Source organism: Notamacropus eugenii, chromosome 3 (assembly GCF_028372415.1).
Source record: "Notamacropus eugenii isolate mMacEug1 chromosome 3, mMacEug1.pri_v2, whole genome shotgun sequence".
NCBI lineage: Eukaryota > Metazoa > Chordata > Mammalia > Diprotodontia > Macropodidae > Notamacropus > Notamacropus eugenii.
In genome coordinates, this window is record NC_092874.1 from 327,405,583 (window position 1) to 327,431,999 (window position 26,417).

The window sequence follows — 26,417 nt, forward strand, 5'->3', positions numbered from 1 at the left end:
GGCTGCCAATCAGACAAGAGTCTGGAAAAGAGAGTTTAGAAGTCTAAACAAACAGCAAAACAATAAATCAGGCCATGACTTGAAGCATTTGTTTATAAAATGCCCATGTTGAAGTTTAAACAATCCTCTCATGAGCCAGTTCAAGCTGGCAATAGCACACCCCTAATATGTCAAAGGAAAACAGAATGATGAGAGAGGACTTGCAATTATGTTATCCCGGGAAAAACTGAAGTAATTGAGGATGGCTGGCTGAATTATTTGGAAAAGAGAATTGTTGGGGAAAGACTGAGGAAGATGCATGATAGCTATCTTTTAATACCTGAAGGACCAGCAATTGGATTTACTTTTTGCATCTCCAGAAGACAAAAAATGAGGCCCATGGGTAGGACAAATTGAATAAAGATCATGCATTTCTATCTAAGGCCATTTACAAATTTATTCACATTAATATTAAATATAAAAGTTCACTTTAATTTAAAAAAAAAAAACCCTTTATAGCAACTAGTACTTTGCTCCTAGATAAAATGCTTAGGGAAGTAGTTAACCTGGCCAATAAACATATTATTCGAACAGGTCTTTAGTGGTGTGATAAGAGAACTCTGGGATTGGGAGGGAAGTCAGGCTTGCTGAGCTTTTTTAACTAAACCTTTTGTAATTCTAAAATTCAAAATTATTTAGTACTGAAACTGAATGTCATGTCAAAGGAAGCATTTTTCCTTTCCCTCCAGATTTCTTTTCTCATTTGGATAAAATCCTGATTTCTAATTAGGACCAGATGATTACTTTTAATAACTGCCTTCTTTTACTCAAAATTGCCAAGAGATTGTTTATATATTTTCTAATGCTAGAACACTGTATCAGTTAACATGGTCAAAAAATGGTTGAAGTTCATAAATTATATTGTAAGATACCCACAAGGTGGCACTATAACATAATGGAAACTATTAACCATAGGCCCATATATATCAGTAAGGATATCCTAGCTAATGTTATTTGCTATCAAACTTGTGGTTTTTGTTCAATCTGAGAAATGAAATGAGTTTTACTTGCTCTTCAAGAGTTCTGGGCTCTCTATGACCATGCCTGAATCATTATCAGGCACATGAAAATACAGGTGAAAGGCAGGCACATGAAAATCGATACCAGGATATCAAAGTACCTTCTTTTTATGCATTAGAACATCTGACAATGATGAAAGAAAGAAAATGTGTAAACTGTAAGGTAGCTTAGAGATATTAAAGAATGGATTCATCATAAATTTAAGTAGTTGAGCTAGAAAAAAATGCAATACTGATCATCCCTACCTTTTCAAAAGCTTTACAAAATAATTTAGTACTTTTTAAGTAAACAAAACACCTACCACAACTTCTGGTCTGGATCCAGATTCTTCCACCCTCCTGATTCTTCCTCGACCTCGTGTACTGCCTCTGCTTCCACGTCCAGGACGAGGCAGATTACCAAAATTAATCTCCAATTGGGATGTGATGTCATTGGCTGCTCTTCGGAAAACATGGGTATCATCCTCATAGTCATCCTTTATCATCTGAAAGGTAGTTATTTTATTATACGTAAACAAATCTCCAAGGTCCCTTGAAGTTCTGCCATTGTGTGGTTCTCACAGACATCTAAACTATGGTAAACCAATCAGACCTTGTGTGTGTGTGTGTGTGTATGTGTGTGTGTGTGTGTGTGTGTGTGTGTTTAGTACACATCATATTTTAAGCTTGTATCAAAGGCTAAAATGTTTTTACACTTTGAATTGATCTAGTTCTATCACTAAGTAAAACAAAAATTACGTCTTTCATTAGATTTTCAAATAAATGTATCTGTACAGTTTTCATAATCATACCCTCTTGAATCCCTTCTATTACTATTTTAATTAAGAACTGAATTATAATGCTTACAGGGAATCCTCTGTTTCCTCCCAGCTTGTCATTCTAAAATCAGGTAGTATCAGCATCAGCTAAGATAAATGTTTAAATCTCCAAATACATTTTAATTATCTAAATCTTTCAATTCAGATCTTAAGAGATGATTTTTGAAGTTATTTCCTATTTGTTCATAAATGTTATTTTAACTATCTGCTATAAATCTAATATACATTATACTATGAGTTTACTTTAAGAACATTTATTTAATAAATACATATTACTGAATAACATTTCATGATATAGTATCCTTCTTTGTCACTCAAGAGTTGCAGTCAATAGAAAAGAACTTGAAAGGGTTATTTTTGAATATCACCAGCTTACTTCCCTAGTTAGTTATTTTTGTTCCACCCTTTCCATCACGAGGACCTTTCTCCCACGTGAGTAACGTGACTCACATGTGGGCACACACAGAATGTGTGTCCGTTATTACTGTCCCACCCACGCCAACCTTTAATTTCCTCACCTGAGCTTTAGCGCACCTAACTGTTCTTATACTCCTGGGTCTTACTTGTATTTATCTTCAGTTATTTGTTCTTGCTTCTGTCTTTGGTGCATTTAAAAAAAATTAATTAGTTGAAGAGTTTCCTCTACACTTACATTGGATTCTTTTTTCAAATTCTCTATTCTCTATTCTCATCAGAGTTTTATCCTCAGGATCAGGCATTTCTTTCTCTCACCCTCTGATACATGACCTCACATATTCTAGGGCCATGTCAGACAGCGTCTGGCTTTCCTTTCCTCTAGCATAAATGCTAACATGGCATAGACATTCTCCCTCTCCTCCCCACTCCAGCCTCAATCTCCACTCCAGCAATCAGTTCTTCTTGTTGGAGAGAATCAGATCCAGAAAAGAAGTTCCTTTTCTTATTCCTTCTACCTTTTGAAAGATAAAATTGTCATGAAGGTGAATCAAGGAATTTTTAGCTGCTCTGTTTTTGGAAATGAGAGAGCTCTAACAGGCACCCGGATAACTGTCAGGCTTTTGATCTTCTGCCCAGAACATCTTAAAGAGAAGATGTTCTGGGCAGAAGAACATCTATCCAGATGACGGATTGCTCCTGTGGGCTGCTGCTTGTCCTCAGCCTAATGCATTTCACCATGCTTGCCCCAACTGGTTCCTAAGTTGGCTTGTATGAGTTTTTCTTCTTAATTTGTAATGCTGTTACTTATCACACACCCAAACTTTTTACCCATCCTGTGATTAAGATTTATGGATTCAGAATCAATTCCAGACCTGGGTTCTCATATCCCATGCCAAGGCTCAGTGATACCTATAATGTACAATTTACCTCTTTGTATTAAGGATCCCTAGGTCACCTTGCTTTTTTCACATCTTGAATCATATGACATTGGGTCAGATTAAGGAGCAGTATGAAATAGTGTTTTTGACTGTCACCTACATGTTATGTTCGAAAAACATTTTTTACCTTGGAAGAAATTATTTCTCACGTCCCCAAACAAAAAGGATTTAAGAAACCGAATGGCAAGACAATCGCCTAGTGATAAAACCACTGGCCTCTTTTAAAAAAAGTCGATTTTGCCTTAAATTAAGCTTTTCTGTCTCCAAAATTCACACCAAAATTGACTCTTACATGGCAGTGCAGTATTCTGTAGCCTCTACAAAATTCAGTTCTGTGTCACTGCCCACACATTAAAAGATTTCACAAAGAGCACTAGATAATTCTTGCATTTCTCATTAATATGCAAATTAAATTAAATTAAAGCTGTGACATTTTCAGCACCTTGTGAATGGGCAATAAAATATATCATAAAAAATTTCTGAATCAATATTTATCTGACCTGAGGAGTTTGAAGGGAAAAATCTTAAACTGTTTTTTCCTCTTAATGCCTTTTATAAATCTAAAGTTTCTTTCTGGGTTTAGGATATGTCTGCATTTGACCTTTAATCTTTCTTGAAAGTAAAGAATGCTGGGAGATTTCTGTAGTTGTTTCTTATTTCGTTAACTAGGCAAAAGCTCTCATTACATAATTCCTTATGACTAAAGTTTGCTCCTCTTGATAGTTGCAGATAGTATTCAATTTATTAGATTTTAGACAAAGTTTCAAGATACGTTTAACTAAAATTTAGTTGCATGCCCTTTTGCATCACATGAGAATTGATATTTGTTAGACATTAGTCAATGCAGAAATGAATTGAAATGAAAAGCTTTACACAAAGCATATTTATAATGCTAAGAACTACTGTAACTGTAATAATAATTCACATTTATATAAACACTGTAAGGTTTGCAAAGCACTTCCCCCACAACAGGTAAGTGAGGTAAGTAGTGCATGTACTATCTCTATTTTAGAGGTGAGAAAATAGAGCCTCTAAGGGGGTAAGTGACTTGCCCATGCACAGAGCCAGTAAATGAGGCAGGATTCAGACCCTGAGTTCCTGACTCCAAGGCCAGCATTCTATTTACTTTTCCAGGCTTTTCTCTCAAATAAGTGCACTTTTTCATAAGTTATAATTTTTCAAATTCTAAATGAACTTGCAATCACTTTTTAAAAAACTGGATTGCAATTATACTTTTTAAAGTGTTAATAACTTTTAAATTCTCAAATTTTGTTGGATTTGGAAAATTTGTGGGTAGGAGTGAAATTTGGAAAGTTTGTAGGTAGGAGTGAAATAGAGTAGCAAAGGAAACATTAAAGCTCAAATGTCAATGATGTAATGGAAAGGGTGCAGGTCCCCAAGTCTTTAAAAGAGTTCTCCACCTAGATGTCCCATCAGCCCCTCAAAGGAAACATATCTGAAGCCAAGCTCTTTGCCCCTAAAATGATCCTCTCACTTCAGACTACTACAAAAACCTCCTGACTAGTCTCATAGCCTTCACCCACTGTCTCTCCATCTACTATCCAATTGGAAAGGAGTAGTAGTTGTTTTCAGTCACTTCATTCAACTCTCCATGACCCTACATTTGGGGTTTTCTTGGTACAGATACTGGAGTGGTTTGCCATTTCCTTCTCCAGCTCATTTTACAAATGAGGAAACTGAGGCAAACAGGGTGAAGTAACTTACCCAGGGGTCACACAGCTAGTAAGTGTCAGAGGCCAGATCTGAACTTGTCTTCCTGACTCCATACCTGATGCTCTTATCCACGGTACCACCTAGCTGCCCATAGCTGGAAAGTAATTTTCCTAAAATATAGATCTAGTCATTGCCACTTCTATATTAAGTAAACTCCAGTAGTTCCTTATTACCTCAAGGATCAAATATAAGGCCTTTTTGGCATTTGGAGTCTTTTATAATCTGGCTCCAATCTGTCTTTCCAGTTTTATTACATGTCACTTCCCTCCACACATTCTGGCCAAGCCAGACTATTCTGGCTATTCCTCACATTTCTCTGTGCTCCTACATATGAAAATATTCCTCCTCCTCCTCCCTTTCCTCTTTGATTCCTTGGTTTCCTTCAAGATCCAGCTCAAGCACCATATCTGGCATGAAGTCCTTCATGGTGCCCTCAGCCTACAAGTATCTTGTGTCTGTTCTGTATATACCTATATGGGTACCTGCAGTCTTTATCCAACAGAATTTCCATTTCTTGAAGACGGTTTCAAATTTTGCAGTTATCTTTGTACCTGTATCACCAGTACACTATAGGTGTTTTTAAAAATGCTTGCTGACTGATTGTTTATGTAATCTTTTATCACTCACACACAAAAGCTTCTACATGAATTGCCTCAATAAGAGAAATTTTAATACAAATAATTAGAACGCTGATGTTCAGAGGATAAATACCAAAGCAGTTTATGTTAGCATGTTCACTGAAACGTATCAAGAAAAGGAATGATTTGGTGGAATCACTCTGTTCTTATAATTTGGGTTGGGGTTTTCTTTTTAAACATAATAGAACTTTTAATAAGCCAACAACAACATCCCAGAAGTGGTCCCTATACCGAACACAAGATATGAATATTGTTATTCTATAAGATTTGCCAATAAACTTTTAGATTTTTGCTTTCAGTTTAAGTAAGTTCATATGAATTTGGATGGAAATGAACCTACTGTGTCACTGCTAGAGTGAAGCGATGATGAAATCCCCTCTACCAAAACAGAAGGACACTTTCTCTGTAATGAACAACCTTTGAGTTTCCAGGGGCAATGACAGGTTAAATGACTTGCCCAGAATCATACAGCTATGGTTATTAAAATTATTGCAAAGCAACGAATTGGCAACTTACTAATAATATTCTCAGATAGTATGACACTCCTAATAGATCTTCTAAGCAATCTAGTGTCATGGGTCCAAGACTTAAATCATCAGCAGGCTGATAGAGTATCCCAATAGGAAACACAGAGGGCAGCAAAACACATCTTTTCCCTAGATCATACTTTGATTCAGTAAATCCTACTTATTAGTGTAATTCTGCTTGAGTCTAGACAGTGTCTAGATCTTTGCAAATAAGATCTACACAAATAAGTATACTATACAACTGTATGAATACTGTTATCAGTGCTTTAAGAAATCCATACAAAACAGAATCCAAAACTATTAAAGAAAGAAGATGCTGAAGAGCTAAAACTAGTAAGAATAATTTGTACAAATTTCTAACATATAATTAAACTCCCATAACTAATGAAACAAATTTGTGATCAAAGTCTTATCTGACTACAACTGAAAAGTACAAGATTAGTTAATATACTTTATAATGCCCTATAATTTGGAGCTTAAATCATTTTGAGAAAGTCTTAAATAGCTTCAATTAAATTCTGATATCATAGGAGCAAAGCTGTTCAGATTCATTTAGAGTGGGTTTATATATAGCCATATCATTTTCTTTGCCTTGATGTGTCACTATATTTCTATTTCTATCCTAATAGTAATACAGTTTTGAAAATTGATACAAATCTAAGGGTAATATAATAAAATAAAAAATAAATATATTTTGCTTAGCTATAAAAATACAAGTCATATAAAATATATGACCTACTATAGTAAACAGTATATAAAGTTCTGGAGTCTAGTTCACATTTTTAGTTAAGGACAATTCAAATAAGATTCATTTAGCATACAGTATTTAATTAAAAAAGGCAATTAAATAAACTTGTTTTATGACACCCTAACATGTACGTTTCTAAAATGTAAGTGCTTATGAGACTATAACAACTCAGACTTCAGTGAAAAATGCTGCTTTGTACTTTAAATGATTTGTTATTTTAAAGAATAATGAAGACACAATGAGACATTCACTATGTATCTATGATACATAGATATGTATATGTATCTAGATACATATATAGATATGTAGATAGATATGTATCTATCAGCTCTGATTATCTGTTTGTAAGAATTTTATTTCTTAATTATATTAACGAAGTTGGACCCATGAGAAGACTTAAGAAAATGTATATCTTTGCAGAGGTGGGAGGCCATGTATATAGACAATATATACAGTTATCAGATTTGGTTGATTAGTTTTGATGAAATGATTTTTTTTCCCTCTCTTATTCTTTGTTACACAAGGGATAGCTTTTGTGTACAGGAATGGGGAGAAGTATAGGACAATAAATTTAGACCAGGAAGGAACCTCAGCAATCATTTAGTCTAGCCCCCTTATTTTAGAGATCAAAAAATTAAGTAACTTGCCCAATGTCACATAGGTGATAAGTATCAAAGGTGGAATTTAAAACTAGGTCCTCTGACTTCCAACAGATATCAATAACAATTTTTTTAAGAATTTAAAGATGATTTTTAAAGGAAGCTGAAATGCTGTTAATGCTAAATTATCAGAAAAGAAGAAGGCACTTTCTCCCAACATGGGAAAAATTAGAATTGTCTCTAAAAGCTAAAAGGCAATGCTTACATCGTCTCTGTATTTTGACTTGTGAATCACCACTGCTTTGGAAGGAACGCTGGATTCAGGCTTCCGGATGTTGAATTCAGGCTTTGGTCGATTTTGCTCTTGGAGGTTTTTCCATTCATCTAAGGTCATTTCTTGAACTTGAGATTCTTCTGCTGGCTCCCCAACTTCAGCCACTCTAAAAATTATAGTTGTAAAGATTTAATTAGCTAGTGATATATCAAAAAAGAAAGGAAAAGTGGTACTTTTCAATTTGGCAATGTATTTCATATACTACCCATCACACAAACATTATGTAAACTAAGGGAAAATATTTAATTATACTCTGCCATTGAATTTTTGTTTTTTATGATTTCTTACTACAGTTACTATATTTTATCTTCAGGTGGTATCAAGAAGATAGGTAAAACATGAGCTCCATGACAATAATGTCACAAGTACCCATTTTCATGGCAGATTGCATAAAATGGCCAAAGAAATAAAATGACGGATAACTTATCAAGAGAAGTCTTTCATCAAAAGAAAAAATAACAACCAAACATTTGAAATAGAAACTGGACCTAAAATGTCCACTTTTTTCAAGATTCTCTTAAGGATGATGTAGTTATGTTTTTAAAGGCCTTTCTTACAAGAAAAATAAATTGTACTAAACAGACAAAATAGAAGGAAGAGTCTGCAAAAATGAGAAACTAATGGGAAACTTCATTCACTACACTAAGAAGATTTATTTCTACATAAAAAGCATTACTTAAAATACTAGGAGCTTTTCTAATGCTAAAATTTTATGATTTTGTGTTATTTTTAGGTCTGGAGATTAGGGATAATACAGCAGGAACTCCAACTAAGCTGGAAGGTTGCATGATTTGAAGGTTTTATGAACCCAACAAAGTGCTGACTGAAGCATAATTTTTTGCTTTCTTTATAAAATTATTCTTTTTTTTTTGCTTTCCCCCTGCAAAAGGGCTAATACAGAAACATGTTTTAGATGACTTCCCATGCATAATTGATATTATGTTGCTTGCCTTCTCAGTGGGTGGGGAAGGAGAGAATTTGGAACTCAAAAAATTTTTAAATGAATGTTAAAAATAAAAAATTAAACGAAAATTAAAAATAAAATCAAAGGCCAGCAGTTAAAAAGAAGAAAAGTATAGGAACAAAATAAGTGCAAGAAGTCTCCCTACTAAGAATGTTAATAGCACACATTCTATATAACTGCACAATAGAAGGCTCGCAAGAAGACAAATGAAATATTAAAAATTATTTACACTGTCAAAAAATAATAATGTTAATTAAAGAATCAGTCTCACAAAACAAGTTCAAAGATTTCTATGTATCCAAGAATCTTTAAACAAACAATAAAACACTAGTTGATAAAAATCAGTAATTTTTCAACTTGACATCAAATCAAAAGAAAAAAATCTACTCAAGTGTTTAAAAATAAGAATGCAACCTACAAATTATTTGGACGCAACAAGAGATCCTGACTTAAAAGTACTGAGTGGCTAGAAAAACAATCAAATGAAGACTGTTAAGTCACATGCAAAGCCATGAATTTTAAAACAGATGTAGTGTTTTCCCTATTATCACCAACCTAATATGGCACCTTGTCTATTCTTCTTCACTTAGAAACACATGCTTACAGAAGACTTCCCTCTTTCATACTCAATTTTTTCTTGCCTGTTTTGACAAGAGATGCATAGTAAGGTACAATATTGCTGAGGGATGATAGGGTAAAGATTATATATTTAGACTGTTTTGAAAGTAGGTCATGATTTCAAAAGCAACTCAGCAGTAAGACCAAAAGTACCAAAATGATGGCTCTTCTGTGATAATTTTAAGAATTGTTTGGTTGATAAAACACTAAAAGAGAATCCTCATTAGAAGCTTCGGCAGTGACCTGATGTTCAGTATGAATGAATATATTTTAATCTACTTGAAGTCAGAAATATGTCAGAGTATACTGTTGCTGATAATAATATCACAACTATGCCACTCTAAATTTATGAAAGAAGAAACAAGGGCTTCTATTTTGGATGTGATTTTCATCAAGAAGAGAGAGAGAGAGATGGGCAGTCTTGGATATGAGCTTTAGATGTGGAGAAAGCACATTTCAAAGTGTGCCAAAGAAATGATATGCCAGATTGATACAACAGACCAAAAAATCCAAGCCTAAACAGAAAAACTGGGAAGCAATTATTCACAACGCCAAGAATTCTTTGGGAGTTTCTTTAAGTAAAATGCACCTGGCTGTTCAGGTGCATTTAATGCTTTCAGGAACATGTATGCTGCATAAAATGAAGAATAATTCATTATTATATTATTATATATTATATACTATACTATTCTATATTATATACTATTATACTGGATATCTTGAGGTTTCTACCTGGGAAGAAAAAGCATCAAAAACAAAGTAGTTCAGAACAAGAGAAACTGTTTTTGAAAATGTATCACAGAACCAAATAAAATATGATTTATGAAACTCTGGAGTCTTCTTTTGAATTTAAACATTTTATATTTCTCTCTGATCTAGTTTTTTAATATAATACATGGTAGTGTTCCTAACTACAAAGTCACTAGCATTTAAAAATGCTAAAACTTTAAGTAGTTGTTTGTGGAATTTTGAATTGGTTCAGCTACTCCAAAGAGCAATTTGGAATTAAGCTTTAGGAAATGACTTAAATGGGAAGAGGAGCACGTGCTTTATGAGGCCGGGCCGCTTCTTTAAAGAGCATGGAGGTGTGGTCTTGTTCGCCTCAGCTGTAAAAACACCCCCTTGGAGAATTGGTTAGCATAGGTTTTAAGCAAAATTCCCACTGCCCTGTGGAATAACTTTCAAATATCGAGATTAGTGAGGTGAATGTTGAGGCAGAGGAGTAGCTGTTTTGTTTAAATTAGTATCTTTAAATCTTGTTCTCCTTTGTCACCAGTTCTCCTTTGTTTTTACTGCACTGAATGGTCCATGAATGCCTCACTACATTTTAACACTGACCCTGAATCAATGGGTTAGCTGAAGCTAGAGCTGGCCCCAAGGAGACAAAAAATAGGGGGAAAGGAAAACAATATACACACACCACTACAATGTAAATGGAAAGAACAAGAAGAACTAAAAATTAAAAACGGAACACAAACACAAATGGAATGGCCAAGCTTGGACTTGAAGAAGAGACAGAAGAATGTCAGCACAGCTATTCTTTCTGGGCTGAGAGGAGTAAGGGAGGGAAAATATTAAACTAGTATTTATTAAGCATCCATTATGTGCCAAGCGTGACACTAGGAATAAAAATATAATGAAAATAATTTGTACTCTCAGGGATCTTATAACATATGCTGTTGGACTTGACTGATAGGTATAACGACCTATCTTATTGTTCACTTTTCATTTTTAAAAGGGACAGATCTATTTAAGGGAAGGAGAAGAGACTGGGAAATGAAATCATGTATAAACAAAAGATATCAATAAACACTAATTTTTTAAACTTATGTAGGGCTGGACATGGTGGCATAAGCCTGTAATCTGCACTGCTGAGAAGGTTGAGGATGGTGGATTAACTGAGTTCAGGAGTTCTGATCTGCAGAATGCTAAGCCTACTGGACATCTACACTAACTGCAGCTCCAATGTGTTGTGGCCCTGGAGGCCACTATGCTTCCTAAGATGGGAAGAACCAGCCTATGTCAAAAACAGAACGAGTCAAATCTCCTGTGCTGATCAGAAATGGGATCAGGCACATGGGGGGGGGGGGGGACAGAGAGATAGGGAGGGGGGAGGGAGAGGCAGAGACAGAGAGACCCTGTGTAAAAAAGCATGTTCAGTAGTAACAAGAAACAGACATGATTGGAAAAGAAAAAGAAAAAAATACAACAGCTATCGTTGGCAAACATGACTCTCTCAACATACCTGACCAAAGCATGTGTCTTCTATGAAAGAAGTCAATATATTTGCATTCAAATTGGCAGCAAAATTCACAATAATAGAAGTCCAAATGCAATAAATAAAGTATTCCACTCTGGATAAAACAAAAGTATGTGTATGCATACATATTTTTTTTTAAAAGAAAAGTTTAAAAAGGGGAAAAAAAATGAAGCAAAAACAAAACACAATGAATTATTTGTCCTAATATATAATGAAAACAAATGCTCTATTAAAACATTCTTTTTTTTCTCTCTATGGGTTAACTCCTTTCAAAAATAGACAAATTCTAATGTCTAACAGAGACATTAAAGACAATAATAGGCAATGTTTAATAAAAACATTGAAGGCTATTATTCCTTCTAATTTATAAACAAACATATCTCCAAAGTCTTGACCTCAATTCTTTAAACTATAGGTCATATGGAAATATAAAATAACAGATGGTATTATTTACTTAGTGCAATTGTGACCATATCAAGTGTTACCAGGAAGATTTCAAACTGTATTTAGATGAGAAGTAAACAGAAAGAATTGTGAATTGTCAAATATTTCAGGCCTGTCCTTAATAGCATTTGTAGAAAAATGCCAAAACACTAACATACTGTGCAAATATTGCTACAGATATGCTGAGTCCTATAATGCTGAAAAACAGCCTTACTTTCATGGAGAATGGATACATGGGCATGGTGGTGAGGAGAATCTTATGCACAAGATAAACTTTTCTACAAATGCCATTTCTCCCTATTTTTCTCATCATTTCCCACCTTCCTCTTGAGTGGTGAGTTTAGACATCAAATAGCCAGTCTCACTGAACTTTCAAGAAACAAGAACTCTCTGAGTATAGGGACAATTGGCTTTATTTTTTAAACTTTGGCTTTATGCTTAAGTAAACATGTAATTAATGAATCATTTGTAAAGAACTAATACACATGAAAAACAAAGCCAAATTCAAAAGGAAAACATTCCCAGACAAGCTCTGAAAAATTCCTGTCAAAGACAATATAACTGTCACAGAATATACAAAAGATGTAAGGGTGATATAAAGTAGAAAAGTAGGTGTAGGGGGCAGAGCCAAGATGATGGAGAAAAGGCAGTGTCTCCCCTGAGATCTCCCAAATTCCCCTTAAAACAAATTCTGGAGCAGCAGAACCCACAAAAGAAAAGAGTAAAATAATTTTTCAGCCAAAGACAACTTAAAAGGTCAGCAAGAAAGTCTGAACTCAAGGGTGAGAGCTGAGTACAGGCCAGGCCCCAGCAAACCAGTGGCAGGGGTTAGGTGTGACTGAATCAGTGGCTTAGGTTTACAAGCTCTCATCATAAGGATGTCAGACAATTGGTCAGAAGGAGATGACAAGGGTTCCTTTGTTGGTACTGGGGGTGGGGTGCAAGACTCTGTTGCATTATCTATAGTCAGATCCAGGTTGCAGTCTTGGGGTTGTAGTCCCAGGGTGAGAAGGAGCATTAACTCATCAGAGCTTATGGCAGAAGGGTAACAAAGACCCTGGTCACAGTTCCAGGTTGGAAAAGAGTGCTTGTGATTGCTCACAGACTGGAGCACAGATTAGATGAGTTATAAACATACATCTCCTTATATCATATATTAACTTGGAAGAACTAAAAAACTACAGAGTCTAAGAACTAGCTCTGAAAACAACTGCACAAAAAAACTGAAGCTTGGGACAGTGCACCCTCCACCCTGGAAGCAGAACCCAACTTTAACACAGTTGAAAAGGTTGAAAAATGTGCAAACAACAACAACAAAAGAACCTGACCATAGAAAGTTACTATGGTGACAGGGAAGATCAAAACACAAACTCAGAAGACAACAAAGTCAAAACTGCAACATCAAAAGCCTTAAAAGAAAGTGCAAATGGGTCTCAGGCCCCAAAAGAATTCCTGGAAGAGTTCAAAAAGGATTTTAAAAATCAAAGTAAAGAGAAAAATGGGAAAAGAAATGAGAGTGATGAAAGAAAATCATGGAAAAATCAACAGCATGATAAAAGGGACACAAAAATCCACTGAAGAGAAGTCCTTAAAAGCAGAATTGGCCAAATGGAAAAATATGTATAAAAATTCACGAAGAAAAGAACTCCTTAAAAAGCAGAACTGGCCCAATGGAAAAGGAGGTACAAAAGTTCACTGAAGAAAATAATTCCTTAATAATTAGAATTGGGCAAGTGGAAGTTACTGACTTCATGAGACATCAAGAAACAATAAAACAAAATCAAAAGAATGAAAAAATAGAAGACAATGTAAAATATCTCATTGGTAAAACAACTGACCAGGAAAACAGATCCAGGAGAGATAATTGAAGAATCACTAGACTACCTGAAAATCAGGATCAAAAAAGAGCCTAGACATCATCTTTCAAGAAATTGTCAAGGAAAACTGCCCTGATATTTTTGAACCAGAGGGTAAAACAGAAATTGAAAGAATTGACTGATCACCTCTTGAAAGAAATCCTAAAGTAAAAACTCCCAGCAATATTACAGCCAAATTCCAGACCTTCCTGATCAAAGAGAAAATACTACAAGCAGCCAAAAAGAAACAATTCAAATATTGTGGAGACAGTATTCTGAAACAAAATTTAGTTTGGAAGGCAAAGGAGATAGGATTACAACCAAGAATCGCCTACCATCAAAACTGAGCATAATTCTTCAGGGGAAAAACTGACATTTAATGAAATAAAGGACTTTCAGGTACTTCTAATAAAAAGACCAGGGCTGAATAAAAAAATTTGATTTTAAAATACAAGACTTGAGAGAAGCACACACACACACACACACACACATATGTATAGATATAGAGATAGAGATATAGATAGATAGATACAGATATATGTAGACACACACATACCTACATACATACACACACATATATGTATGTATTGTATTACTATGTTTCTGAACCATTACTTGACCAATAACTGTTGAAATGCCCAAATTAAGAATACTTAAATGAAACACGATACTTAGTCAAAGATTCTCCTTCAGGTACTCCTTGGTGCTCTTCTATTTCTGTAGTCTCTTCCATGGGAGCAGTTTGTTCCAACTCACTATAAAATAATAAAAATATAGTCATAATAAAATTATTATTGTTATCCATAAAAATACGTACATATGTAGAAATGTGATAAATCAGAAATCCACCTGATATTTTCAAATATCCTTTTTCTTGATTTCTTAAGAAGCAACTTTTAATGTTCCCATAATGTTATTACATCACTAGATATTTATATATCACCTTGACAATTACCATTGAAAATCAAAAGGATCATTGCATTTCTTTGAACTCAAACATAAAGAATAAATCATTCTAAGACAGAAAGTTGCAATCCGAGATTCTCTCCTGTACAAACAAAAATTAGACATTATAGCCACAGAAAATACTAAGATCTTTGATTACAGATGTTGATAGAAATTTTCTAAAATGGGAAAAAAATGACAAGAAATGATCTCCCACTTTACAACTGGATACTCCAGTGTACATTCAATTACAAAAATGAACTATAAGTAACTTGAATTTTAAAAATGTATAAATTATGTATAATTTATACTTATATACTATAAAATCTGTGTAAACTATAGTATGTTATATATAATTATACACGCATATATGTATGTGTACATATACATATACATACACATACATAAAAACACTCTTAAGAAAAATCCATAGGAGAGAATAAAAGGAGGCACTATGGTAGATATGTAATATATACAACAGAGTCTCTGTCAACCTCAACTTGAGAATCACTGATTTAGCAAAGAGCACCTCTCTGAAACACACATCACTTTTGTTTATACGGTAGATAAATATACATTTCTATTTAAAATTCAAACAACTCGTGCTGCTGAACAGAGCTGGAAAATATGATGTAACTGTGTAGACTGAATTAATCCACTATAAATTTGTGTTCCTCAATGCAGGAAGAAAATCTTTTTATACTTCCCTAATCTACTTACTGACCCACTTACCACAGTGGCTCTTCCAAATCTTTTCATCCCTCCTTAAACCTTCTGTGGCTCCCCTTCCTTCCATCACCTCAGATTAGCACCTTGCCTCATATTTCACTGAAAAAATTAAGGGAATTTGCTGAGAGCTCCCTTTCCTCCTTTGTTCATATCCCATCACTCAGTTGCCTTCTACCACTATCTGATCCTTCACCCCATTTCGACCCTTCTTGCCAGTGGAAATCCCTTTCTGCGTGCACATGATTACATTTCATTCCATTTTCTCTAACAGAATCATCGCTGATCCACAGTCTCTCCCTGTTCTACAGCTGCTTCTCTGCTTTCTAAAAATATGCCCAATCCCTCCATCATCAAACAAACTTTCATTTTACTTGTTCTTTTCTGCTACCTTTCATTTTATATTTCTCCTCTTTTTTGTGGTTAAACTCCTATTTGAAATGGCCCCTCTATAATCAGTGCCTCCACTTACTTTCCTCTCACTCTCTTCCTCACTCTACAATCTAGCTTCCAACATCATCATGTAACTGAAACTACTCTCTCCAAAGTTACCAGTGATCTCTTAATTGACAAATCTAAAGGCCTTTTCTCAATACTAATCTTTCTTAACCTCTCAGCAGCTTTTGCCACCATCAATTAATCTCTTCCTAATACTCTCCTCTCCAGGTTCCTGTCACATAATCTAATCTCTTTTGGTCTGACCATTCTCTCTGTCTCCTTTACTGAATCTTCAGCCAGGTCCGCTCTGCTAACAGTGGATATCCTCCAAAGCTCTGTTGTGGGGCTCTATTATCTTCTCCTTCTCTAACATTTCACTTAGTGATCCCATCAGTTCCCATGGATTCAATTATCTCTATGCTAAGGATTCTCAGATTCACCTAGCCCTAATTTCCAAGCTCACATCCCCAAATGCCTATTGGACATCTTAGACTGTATATCTTGCAGACATCTTCAACTCAATGTGTCAACCCAATTCATCATCTTTTCCCCAAAACCTTTTCCATTCTTTCCTTTTACTATGGAGAACCCCATCATCATTCCAGGCCATACAGGCTCACAACTTAAGAGCCTGTCATTATCAATTACTCATTCTTTCTTATGCCTCCCCACCCCGATATACAATCTGTTTACAAATCCTATCAATTTTGTTTACATTATCTTCATGGCAGAAAGGTCAAACAATAGATAGGAGTGCTGAATCTGGAATCAGAAAAATATGATTTAAATCCACCCTCAGACACTAGCTGTTTGATCCTGTGCAAATAATTTAAGCTCTCAATGCCTGTTGCCTCATCTGTAAAATGTGGATACCTATTTCTCAGGGTTGATTTGATAAAATGAGATATTTGTAAAGTACTCTGCGAACCTTAAAGTGCTATATAAATATATATATAAATATATAAATGCTATATAAATATTTTTATTATTATTGTTATCATAATTATATCTCTATAATATCCCTTTTCTCTCCTCTGATGCTGCCACAAATCTATTGTGCAGGTTCTCATCACTTCAAAGCTTGACTACTGCAAAGGACTTCCATTTGAGCTGCCTGCCTCAAATCTCTCCTGTCTTTAATCCATCATCCACTCAGCTACCAAAGTGATTTTCCTAGAACACAGGTCTGACCTCCCCGCACCATCCAGTTAACTCCAATGGCTCCCTATCACCTCCAAGATCAAATATAAAATCCTGTGTTTGGAAGGCCCTTCCTACCTTTTTAAAAGTCTTGTACACCTTACTCCCTTCCTCTCCTCATACTTTATGTACATTGCCAGTCTGTCTCCTGACTCCTTCCATTTTTTTCTGGCTCTGTCCCTAAAGCCTGGAATTCTCTCCTTCACACCTCTATCCTGGCTTCTCTGGCTTCCTACCTTCTGCAGAACAAACAAACAAACACCACTTATCATGATCCCCCTTCATGGCAGTCCTTTATCTTCTCTGCATCATTTGTGCCAAATTGTTTAAAAGTCATCTCCTCCATCGGACTGTGATCCTCGAGGGCACGATGTGTCTTTGGCCTTTCTTTGTACTGCCAGCATTTAACACGGTGCCTGGCATGTAAAAGGCACTTCATAAAAATGCTTACTGACTTGAAACAATGTTTGGTTCTTCGTAGCTCCAAGGAGAACTGGCAGCAATGACTCTCTTACAACCAGAAACATTTTAAATTTAGTAAATAATGTTCTTCCCCTTCCCCCTTAAATGTTTTATTGATGTTCATCAACAATGCCATGACCATCATGGTTACTTCCCAAAGACACAGTTGGCCCCCACTAGAACACTCCCTTGTTAACAACAACAACAAAAAAAAAGCAGTGAAAAAGAAATTTAGAATATAAATTGATCACATCTAAAAGTTTGGGCCTCATTCCACCCTTAAGAGCTTACTACCTATTTCCGGGGCACATGAGACAAATTTCAGTATCAGCCTTCTCAAAGTTCTGAAGTCTTTTAATGCTGTTTTCCTGCATAGCACTGTGGTCACTGTATAAACTATTCTCCTTCTACTTACTTAAGTCTGCATCAGTTCATGTAAGTCTTCCTAAGTTTCTCTGAATTCTTGCTACTTACAGGTTTTTACAGCTCAACAGTATTCCATTATATTCATGTGTCACAATTTCTTCAGCCATTTTTCAACTGATGGGCATTCAATGTCCTTCCAGTTCTTTGCTTCTAAAACCATGCCACTATAAATACTTTAATACAGAGAAAGCTTTTCCTTCCATTTTTTAATCTCTATAGAGTCATAGCTGGATTAAAGGACATATAGTTTAGTGATTTTTTTATAATTCCAAACTTTTTTCCCAGAATGGCTGGACTAGTTTAAGTATTATGTATTACTATACTTGTCCTTCTACAAGCCCTTCAACATTTGTGATTTTTGTCTTTTTGCTATCCTTGCCAGTTATGATGGGTGGGAAGTGAAACCTCAGAAATAATTTGTGTTCCTATTATTAATGATTTGGAGCATTCTTTCAAATGACTGTGGATAACCTACATACCTTTTAAAGACTACTAGTTTCCATCATTTGTTTGACAATTTATCTACCCAACACAATAAATATTTCAAATAAATGTTTTCCTATTTATTCTAATGCTAATCATAAAAACACTTAATCTCAAATGAACCTGAACAAAGAATACTCATCTTTTTTTGAATACTTCAGTAAGGCAAGAATTATTTAAGGTACTAATGTTGGGTAGTACCCAATCTTTTCTTGTCCTGCTTCCACAAATACCTAAAATTATGGAGCCATAACTCAACTTGCTCTGCTACAAAAGGATAATAATATTTATCTCAAGGAGGTCCCTTTGCTTACTCCAGAAGTGAGAGAGCTGTCCAAGAGGGAATGGGATTAACATTTATCTATTCCAGAATGTAAATTCAAATTGTACTTTAATGTATCTTCAAGATACATAAAAATGTTACCTAAAATCATTGTGGGAGCAGAGAGTCATATTGGGGGACTGGACTATGCCCGTTTGAACATTTATCTCTCCAAGCTATAAATGTTTGCATATCAGCTTAATATTAAATTAAATAAAATTGCTTCTGGCAGGTGAACACCAAAATGCCGGGTACAATGTCAGTATTTCTGATAGTGGGCTACACATTATTTTTCAGTCTGAATACACATTATATCCACCTTTTTTCCTATTTCTCTTATGCTGTTTTTGTTATCATTTACACTGTGCAATCCACATCTTTAACATGGTGTAGCCTCTTCACAAAGACTGGTATTCCATGAGTCCTTGTCAAACATCGTCAGAAAAATGCAGGTATTTGGGGAACATCTGCAAAATTGTGAATTAGTGGGATATTGCTGTGCTGTTAAGAGGCGCTATATGAATACAAAGAATTCAGAGACACTTGGAAAGATTTTTATGAAATGAAAAAGAGAAAAGCAGTACTAAGAAAACACGAGATATAATTACCATGATAACATAAGGGAAAAATAAGAGTCAAAGATATCTGAATTTGGATAATAAGAAAAACACCTAGATTTTATATAGCACTTTAAAGTTTGCAAAATACTTTATGTATGTTATCTTATTTGATCCCAACAACCCGGTAAGGTAGATGCTATTATTATCACCATTTTGCAGATAAGGAAACTGAGGCTGACAAAGTTAACGGACCTGCCCAGGGCCACACAATTCAGTTCTGAGGAAGGATTCAAACAAGCTCTTCCTAACTCCAAGTCCAACACGACTGCCTCATACCTCGTTGTTCCTAGATCAAAGCACTGATGATGAAACACCTCTTATGGAGCTCCACTTGCACAGGCTGTCAGACATGGGCAATGTGCTGATCTATTTTGCTTAATTGTATTTGTTACAAGATGCAATTCTAGAAGGATGGTACAATCAGGAAATAATGAAAATGTATAAAAAAGTCAATCTTTTTAAAAAATTGGTTAGAAATGCAGATCTTTATTTCAAAGAGATGCCTGGGGCATTAAAAATAAACTATGTGACTTCCCAAAGGCAATTAGGATTATCTTCACCTATTCAATTTTGGCTCTGGCTCATGGTCCATATACAATGTGCCCAAGCTTTGTTGTTGTTGGGCACCTAGGTGGCACAGTGGATATAGTGCCAAACCTGGAATCAGGAAGACCTGATCTCAAATCCAGCTGCAGACACTTCCTAGCTGTGTGACCCTGGGCACATCACTTAACCCTGTTTGCCTGTTTCCTCATTTTTAAAATAAGCTGGAAAAGGAAATGGAAAACCACTCCAGTATCTTTGCCAAGAAAACATGAAATGGGATCACAAAGAGTCAGATAGGACTGAAACAACTGAACAACAAGTACCCCTTATTAGCAGAGCACTGTGCCTTATAATACAAAGACCAAAACAAAATGCACCTATCTTCTATTGTGAAAACAGTAGCATATGAGTATATACAAAATATATAGGAAGTGAGATACAAAAGTTGTTTCCTGAGAGTGGGCTGAAGCACTAGCAGCTGGGCAGATTAGAAAAGGTCTTATATAGAAACTGGCATTGGGGCTGAGCTTTGAAATTCCAGAATTCTAAACCAAGGTGAAAAGGGAGTGCGTTCCAGGTTAAAGGACTAACCCATGCAAAGGCACGGAGACAGGTGATTAAATATTGTGTAGAAAAAATACCAAGTAATATAGTTTGGCAGGAACATGTAATGAATGGGAGTAATGTGTGGTAAGTTTGGCAAGGTAAGTTGGAGTCATATTGTAAAGAGTTTTAAATACTAAAGAAGTTTGAGTTTTATCCCTGGGGCAAAAGAGAGCTACAGAATTAACATGGTCAGGGTGTGTGCTTTAGAAATATCACTTCTGACAGAGGATGGATTGGAGAGGGGAGAAATCTGAAGCAGGGAGACTAATTAAGAGGCTATTACAACAGTCTGGGCAAAAGGGGATGATGACAAGAACTTAGGGTAGTGGTTGTATGGGTAGTGGATTGGGGGATAAGAAGATGTTTTTTGTACATGGTGAGTTTAAGTTGCCTATGGGACAATCAGGTGGATATGTATAATGTAGCTCCGGCAAAAAATGAGGGATGGATATGAAGATCTGTGAGTCATCTGCAGAGAGATGATAAACAAGTCATACGGCTTGTTCATTTAACTATATAATATCATATGGATAATAGGCATTCTTCACCCACTCAGTTTTCTGTATGGATAGTGAGGGCAAATTATCATTTAAGAACTTCTAATATATTTCAGGACTTGATGTATAAGGCCAATGCCAAGTGTAAATGAGCATTTGGAGGACTTAACTCACATAATCATAGATCGAGAGTTAGAAGGGACCTCAGGGGACACCTAGTCCAACCCCCTCATCTTACAGATCAGGAAATGGAGGTCCAAGGAAGTTATGACTTATTAAGGTAGCACAAGTGTAACACAACAGAGGTGGCATTGAAGTCCAGTTTCTATGATTCTAAAGACAATACCTATTCTATTGTATTATGAGAATCCCTGTCTGATTTGGATTCTCCATTGACTATGACAGCAAATACCAACTCTTCTCTTGGCAAGCACAGATTTTCCTTTTAGCTTGATGAAATTATAGTGGAATGTTGTTTTTTTTTTTTAAATTTTTGGTCTATTAGCTAGATGGTTTTTTCCCTTAGTCACTGTTTTGTAACTTGAGAAAATTTGGAAATTACCTTTTTAAGTCCTAATTAAACTTGGATAGGTCATCCTTCCAACCTACAAAGGTGTAACAAGTCATACCTTCCACTTTATAAGTGGGCAGGTTCATTTACAAATGGGCTAGATGCCATAAATAAGCCATAACAAACAGACATGATATACTGTGTATTTAAACAGAAACAGAAATGCTTTACACATGCAGCAGTTTTTGAGTATATGAACACAGATGACCCATGGAAAAGTACTGCCATGAACAGGAAAGCTAAATGAATAAGCTAGAGTCCTACCTTTTTTTTTTTTTTTTACAACACTGCATCCTAGTTAAATACCATAAGTCTCAATAATGTTAGAGGGGTATATATTCAAAATATTAATATTGAAACATGCCTGTAAACCATAAAGAATAAAAAAGGAACGATTTTTAAATTATTTTACCACTTAACATTATCAGCTTCAATGTTTCTTGCCAATTCTCTCACTAATCGACGGAAAATTTTTCATTTTATTTATTTATTATTTTGGAGGGCAATTGAGATTAAGTGACTTGCCCAGGGTCACGCAGCTAGCAAGTGTTAAGTGTCAGAGGCCAGAACTCAGGTCTTCCTGACTCCAAGGCTGGCACCTTGTCCACTGCACCACGCAGCTACTCAGACATTTTTTTTAGTTATTCTGTATGCTGAATGTGTACAAGTAATATATAAATTATACACATACATGCACGCAGAGCAAGCTAGCAGAAATACATTGCTAATATATCAAACTTCAAAGTTTTTTTTGTTTGGTCTCTTACTCCATATTTATACAATAACTCCAACAAAGGAAAAAAAGTTGAGGTTTGCTGCCAGCTAATCGTCCCACTAACAATACTAAAATTAGAAAGGGCAAAAATAACAATGAAAAGAAGGAGAAAAGGGAAACAAAAATTAAGAATCCCTTCCATACCAACAAAAACTCATTGAATGCTTTCATTTCTTAAAACGAATTTTACATGTACCATACTACCAAATTTAATTTTTAAATGTGTTTATAAAAATTATGACAATCCTAAGGGAAAAAGGAAAGAAAGAAAAAGAATGAAGTCAGTATATGCAGGATGAGCACTTTGGAGTCAGAAAGCTGTGCTGCAATGTGACCTCTCAACCATGCTATGGTGTGACTACGGGCAAGTACTTAGCCTTTTAGTGGCTCAGACAACTGCTACAGATGAAGATGCCAATCAGGTGTTTTCGCAGCAAGGACACAGTATCCTTGGATGAAATCACAGGTCCAGACCCAAAAACAACACAGCAGCAACCATTTTTAATATCACAGAAATCTAATTCCAGAAACTCATTGGACATACAATACCCCACATTTTTTTTGTCTACAGACATAGTTTCTAGCTCATAGAAGCAATCTATCCTTTCCTGAAACCAGAAATATCACACAATAGAATGAATCTTAGGATATCAAGATACCTACTTTTATAAAAGCTGTTTGAGGAATATCTTAGTATTGTTACAGTTGTTATGAAAGATACAAAAAGGAGGGGGAGAGGAAAGATATGAAAAAAAGTAAAAATCTAATGGAATAAAAGCACCAGGAGAAAGTTTCAAAATTTCAACATCAAGAAAGACTTTTCTTTCAGTTTTCTGCCCCCAGTTAAAAAAGTGCATCTGAATTCTGGAAATAATTTTAAGAGAACAAAGTAAAACATCATGGGCTTACAAAAATATTGAGAAAAATTAAAGCGTGTCTATGTAATTATTTCTATGAGGCACTGTGATATGGTGGAAACACCCTGGATTCAGTCAGGCAACCTGAATTCAAATCATACCACCATCACTCAGTGGCTGTGTGACCAGGGACAGCATTCCCTTAACATCACAAAACCTGTTTTCTCGTGTAAAATAAGGACAATAATATACGTATTTCCTACCTCACAAGGATGTGGTAAGAAAGGGTTTTGAAAAGCTTAAAGCCCTATTTAATATATTATAAAAAACACTCTGAGGAATCTGCACATACAAACATAGCAAATACTCAAACATTTGGTTTGATGGATTACAAAACTGTTGACTTAAAATAATAAAACAGTACACTACTTGGTGAAATTAGAAAAGGAAGTTAAAATGTCACAGCACACTACACAAAAGCCAGGCACCCAAATGTTAGCTGAAGAAAATTTCATTTTATTTTAAGTCCACTCAGTAGAGATGTCCCATGAATTTTATGAACAAGATACCTTATAAAAGTACATATTTGCCTTTAAACTAGGCCCTCCTTAACAACACACAAATAGGAAAATATTTCAAGCAGATCACTGAGGAAAACTATTTTTATGAAAGGAAAGCAGACTCCCAGGCAATAAGAATAGCTCAAGTTTATATACAGTTCTTCAAAGGTTTGCAAATGGTTTGCACCATTTCATTTGCTTCTTATGTAACCTTGAGAGGTACAGAATATTATTTGTCTTTTGTTGATGAGGAAACTTGAGCTTTGGAGAAGGGAAGTGACTTAATCAGGGTCTCACAGCTAAGACGTGTTTGAAGAAGGATTTGAACCCATGTTTCCTGATTCTGACCTCAGCACTCAGAACTCTATTATGTCATTCTGCTTTCCCAAAAGATGACTAGATAATAAATTTTCCATTTGATTTCAGAATGTGCAGTGGGCATAAATATGGATGCACCTTATATCATCTTTAACTGATCCTTATTTCCACTTCCACCCTTTCTATCTCCTGCTCTGGTGCCTCTAAAAGTAGAAACAATTTTGTTTTAAATTGAAGACCTATTTCCCTTAGTCATTCAATTCAGAAACAGTCTAAACAAAAAGGTGGGAAGCTAGACAAAAGGTATATTAATTCAAAACTAATTTAAACCATAAGAACATTTCACATTATCTAATGCTACAGTGAAACCCAGCATATCCAAAAGAACTTACGTTTTATTATTTCCAGCACTGTGTCTTTCAAATTCTCTCTTCCCTCTTTGGTCAAAACCATCAAAAGTTCTGTTCATTCCCCCACTTCTTCCTCTGCTCCGCATTCCACCTCTGATGCCTCCGCGGCCTCTAATTGGTCTTTCCCGTTCAAATCTTTCAACTGGCCTAAAGGGAGGAAAAAAAAATACTAAAAGAATTAGGGTGGTTAAATATCATTATTTTTTAACTTGATAAAAATTTAAAAATTCTTATTAGCATGTTACAAGGTATAGCTCAAAAGGTACTAAAGCATTTTCTAAATTAACAATGAAGTAGAAACCATGAGAGCAAGGGTTCACAACCTGAAGTCCAGGGTCTTTGTATAGATTTCAGAGAGTCTTTGAATTTAGATGTGAAAAAATACCTTTTTATTTTCACTAACCTTTGGTTTCCTTTACAAATTCTATGTATTTCATTTTTATATTTAAAAGCATTATTATTCTGAGAAGAGGTTCCATAGCCTTTACCGGAATATGCAAGATTCAAGACACACAAAAAAGTTAAGAATCCCTGTACTAGAGAGTATCTTTAAAATAATACTATTTTTAAGTAGAAATTTAAAATAGGATTAAAAAAACACTGACTGGGCCTTTCTGTAACTGACAAATAGTCAAGGGACAAAAAAAGGTAGTTTTTAAAGGAAGAATCCAAGCCATGGATGGCCAATGGCCATATGAAAAAAATGATCCAAATCATTAATCATTAAGGAAATGCAAATTAAAGCAACTCCAGTTTCACATCACATCCATCTGATTGACAAAGATGACAAAAATGGAAAATGAATGACAAATTCTGGAAGGGTTATAGAAAAATAGGCGCATTAATGCACTCTTGGTGAGCTAGGAATTGGCACCACCAATCTAGAAAGCAATCTGAAGCTATGCCCCAGAAATCATTAAACTGCATACACCTAAATCCTTTAGTGGATGAAAAGGATCCATATGTACAAAAATACTTAAAGCAGCTCTTTTTGAAGTCACAAACAAGTGGAAACCAAGGAGGTTCTATCCATCAATTGGGTAATAGCTGAAATACTCTCATCTCCATCCTACTCACTCCATTCCAGTGATTCTGAACCCTAAGCTGTCAGTATACAAACTCCATTCTTACCATTTCCCACTGTAAACTACTTACTTCTACCTCTCAACCCTATTCCTAATGTCGAACTCCAGATCTATCTACTTTTCTACATTGGTCCCTGGAATGCCTGCTCCATGGTTTGTAATGCTTTCATTTTAAAATATATTCTTTCTCACTCCTTCATCTTCTTGCATTCAGAGACCTGGTTCTTCCCTAAGACATCGTATCAGTGACTACCCTACCCTTTCCAGCACTAATTGCTCCTTGTTACTACTTCTAAAATCTCCCTCTACCACCATCACTTATGAACCTCTCTTCCTTTGAGAATCACTCAATTCATATTTGTTACCCAACTGAGATCTGGACAGCTTTTATCTACAAACCCTTAGGAAATTCTCCTTCCTTACTTGATGAGGGCACTGCCTGAATCATGATCTTTTTCTCCACCTTAGCTCATGTCCTCATACTATTAAATTCCAAATACATATTGATAAACCCTTAAGTACCCTCACTTCTCAATTCCTCCAATCTGGCTATCCCCCCAAACTAAACTCCAATCTAAAGAGTTATTGCATACTTAATATTACCATCACCCACAAAT

The 26,417-nt window shown here is 35.3% G+C and overlaps 1 protein-coding gene across 1 annotated transcript in view; it reads right to left on the minus strand.

Annotated features, from left to right (window-relative positions):
• HABP4 (hyaluronan binding protein 4) overlaps positions 1-26,417 on the minus strand; it is a 43,397-nt gene that overhangs the window by 2,525 nt on the left and 14,455 nt on the right. Inside the window, exons 3-6 of the mRNA XM_072596886.1 lie at positions 24,698-24,862; positions 14,625-14,708; positions 7,743-7,917; positions 1,361-1,543 (exon numbers count right to left, since the gene is read on the minus strand). Of these exons, the coding sequence (XP_072452987.1) occupies positions 1,361-1,543; positions 7,743-7,917; positions 14,625-14,708; positions 24,698-24,862 (607 nt within the window). The remainder of the gene's footprint in view (positions 1-1,360; positions 1,544-7,742; positions 7,918-14,624; positions 14,709-24,697; positions 24,863-26,417) is intronic.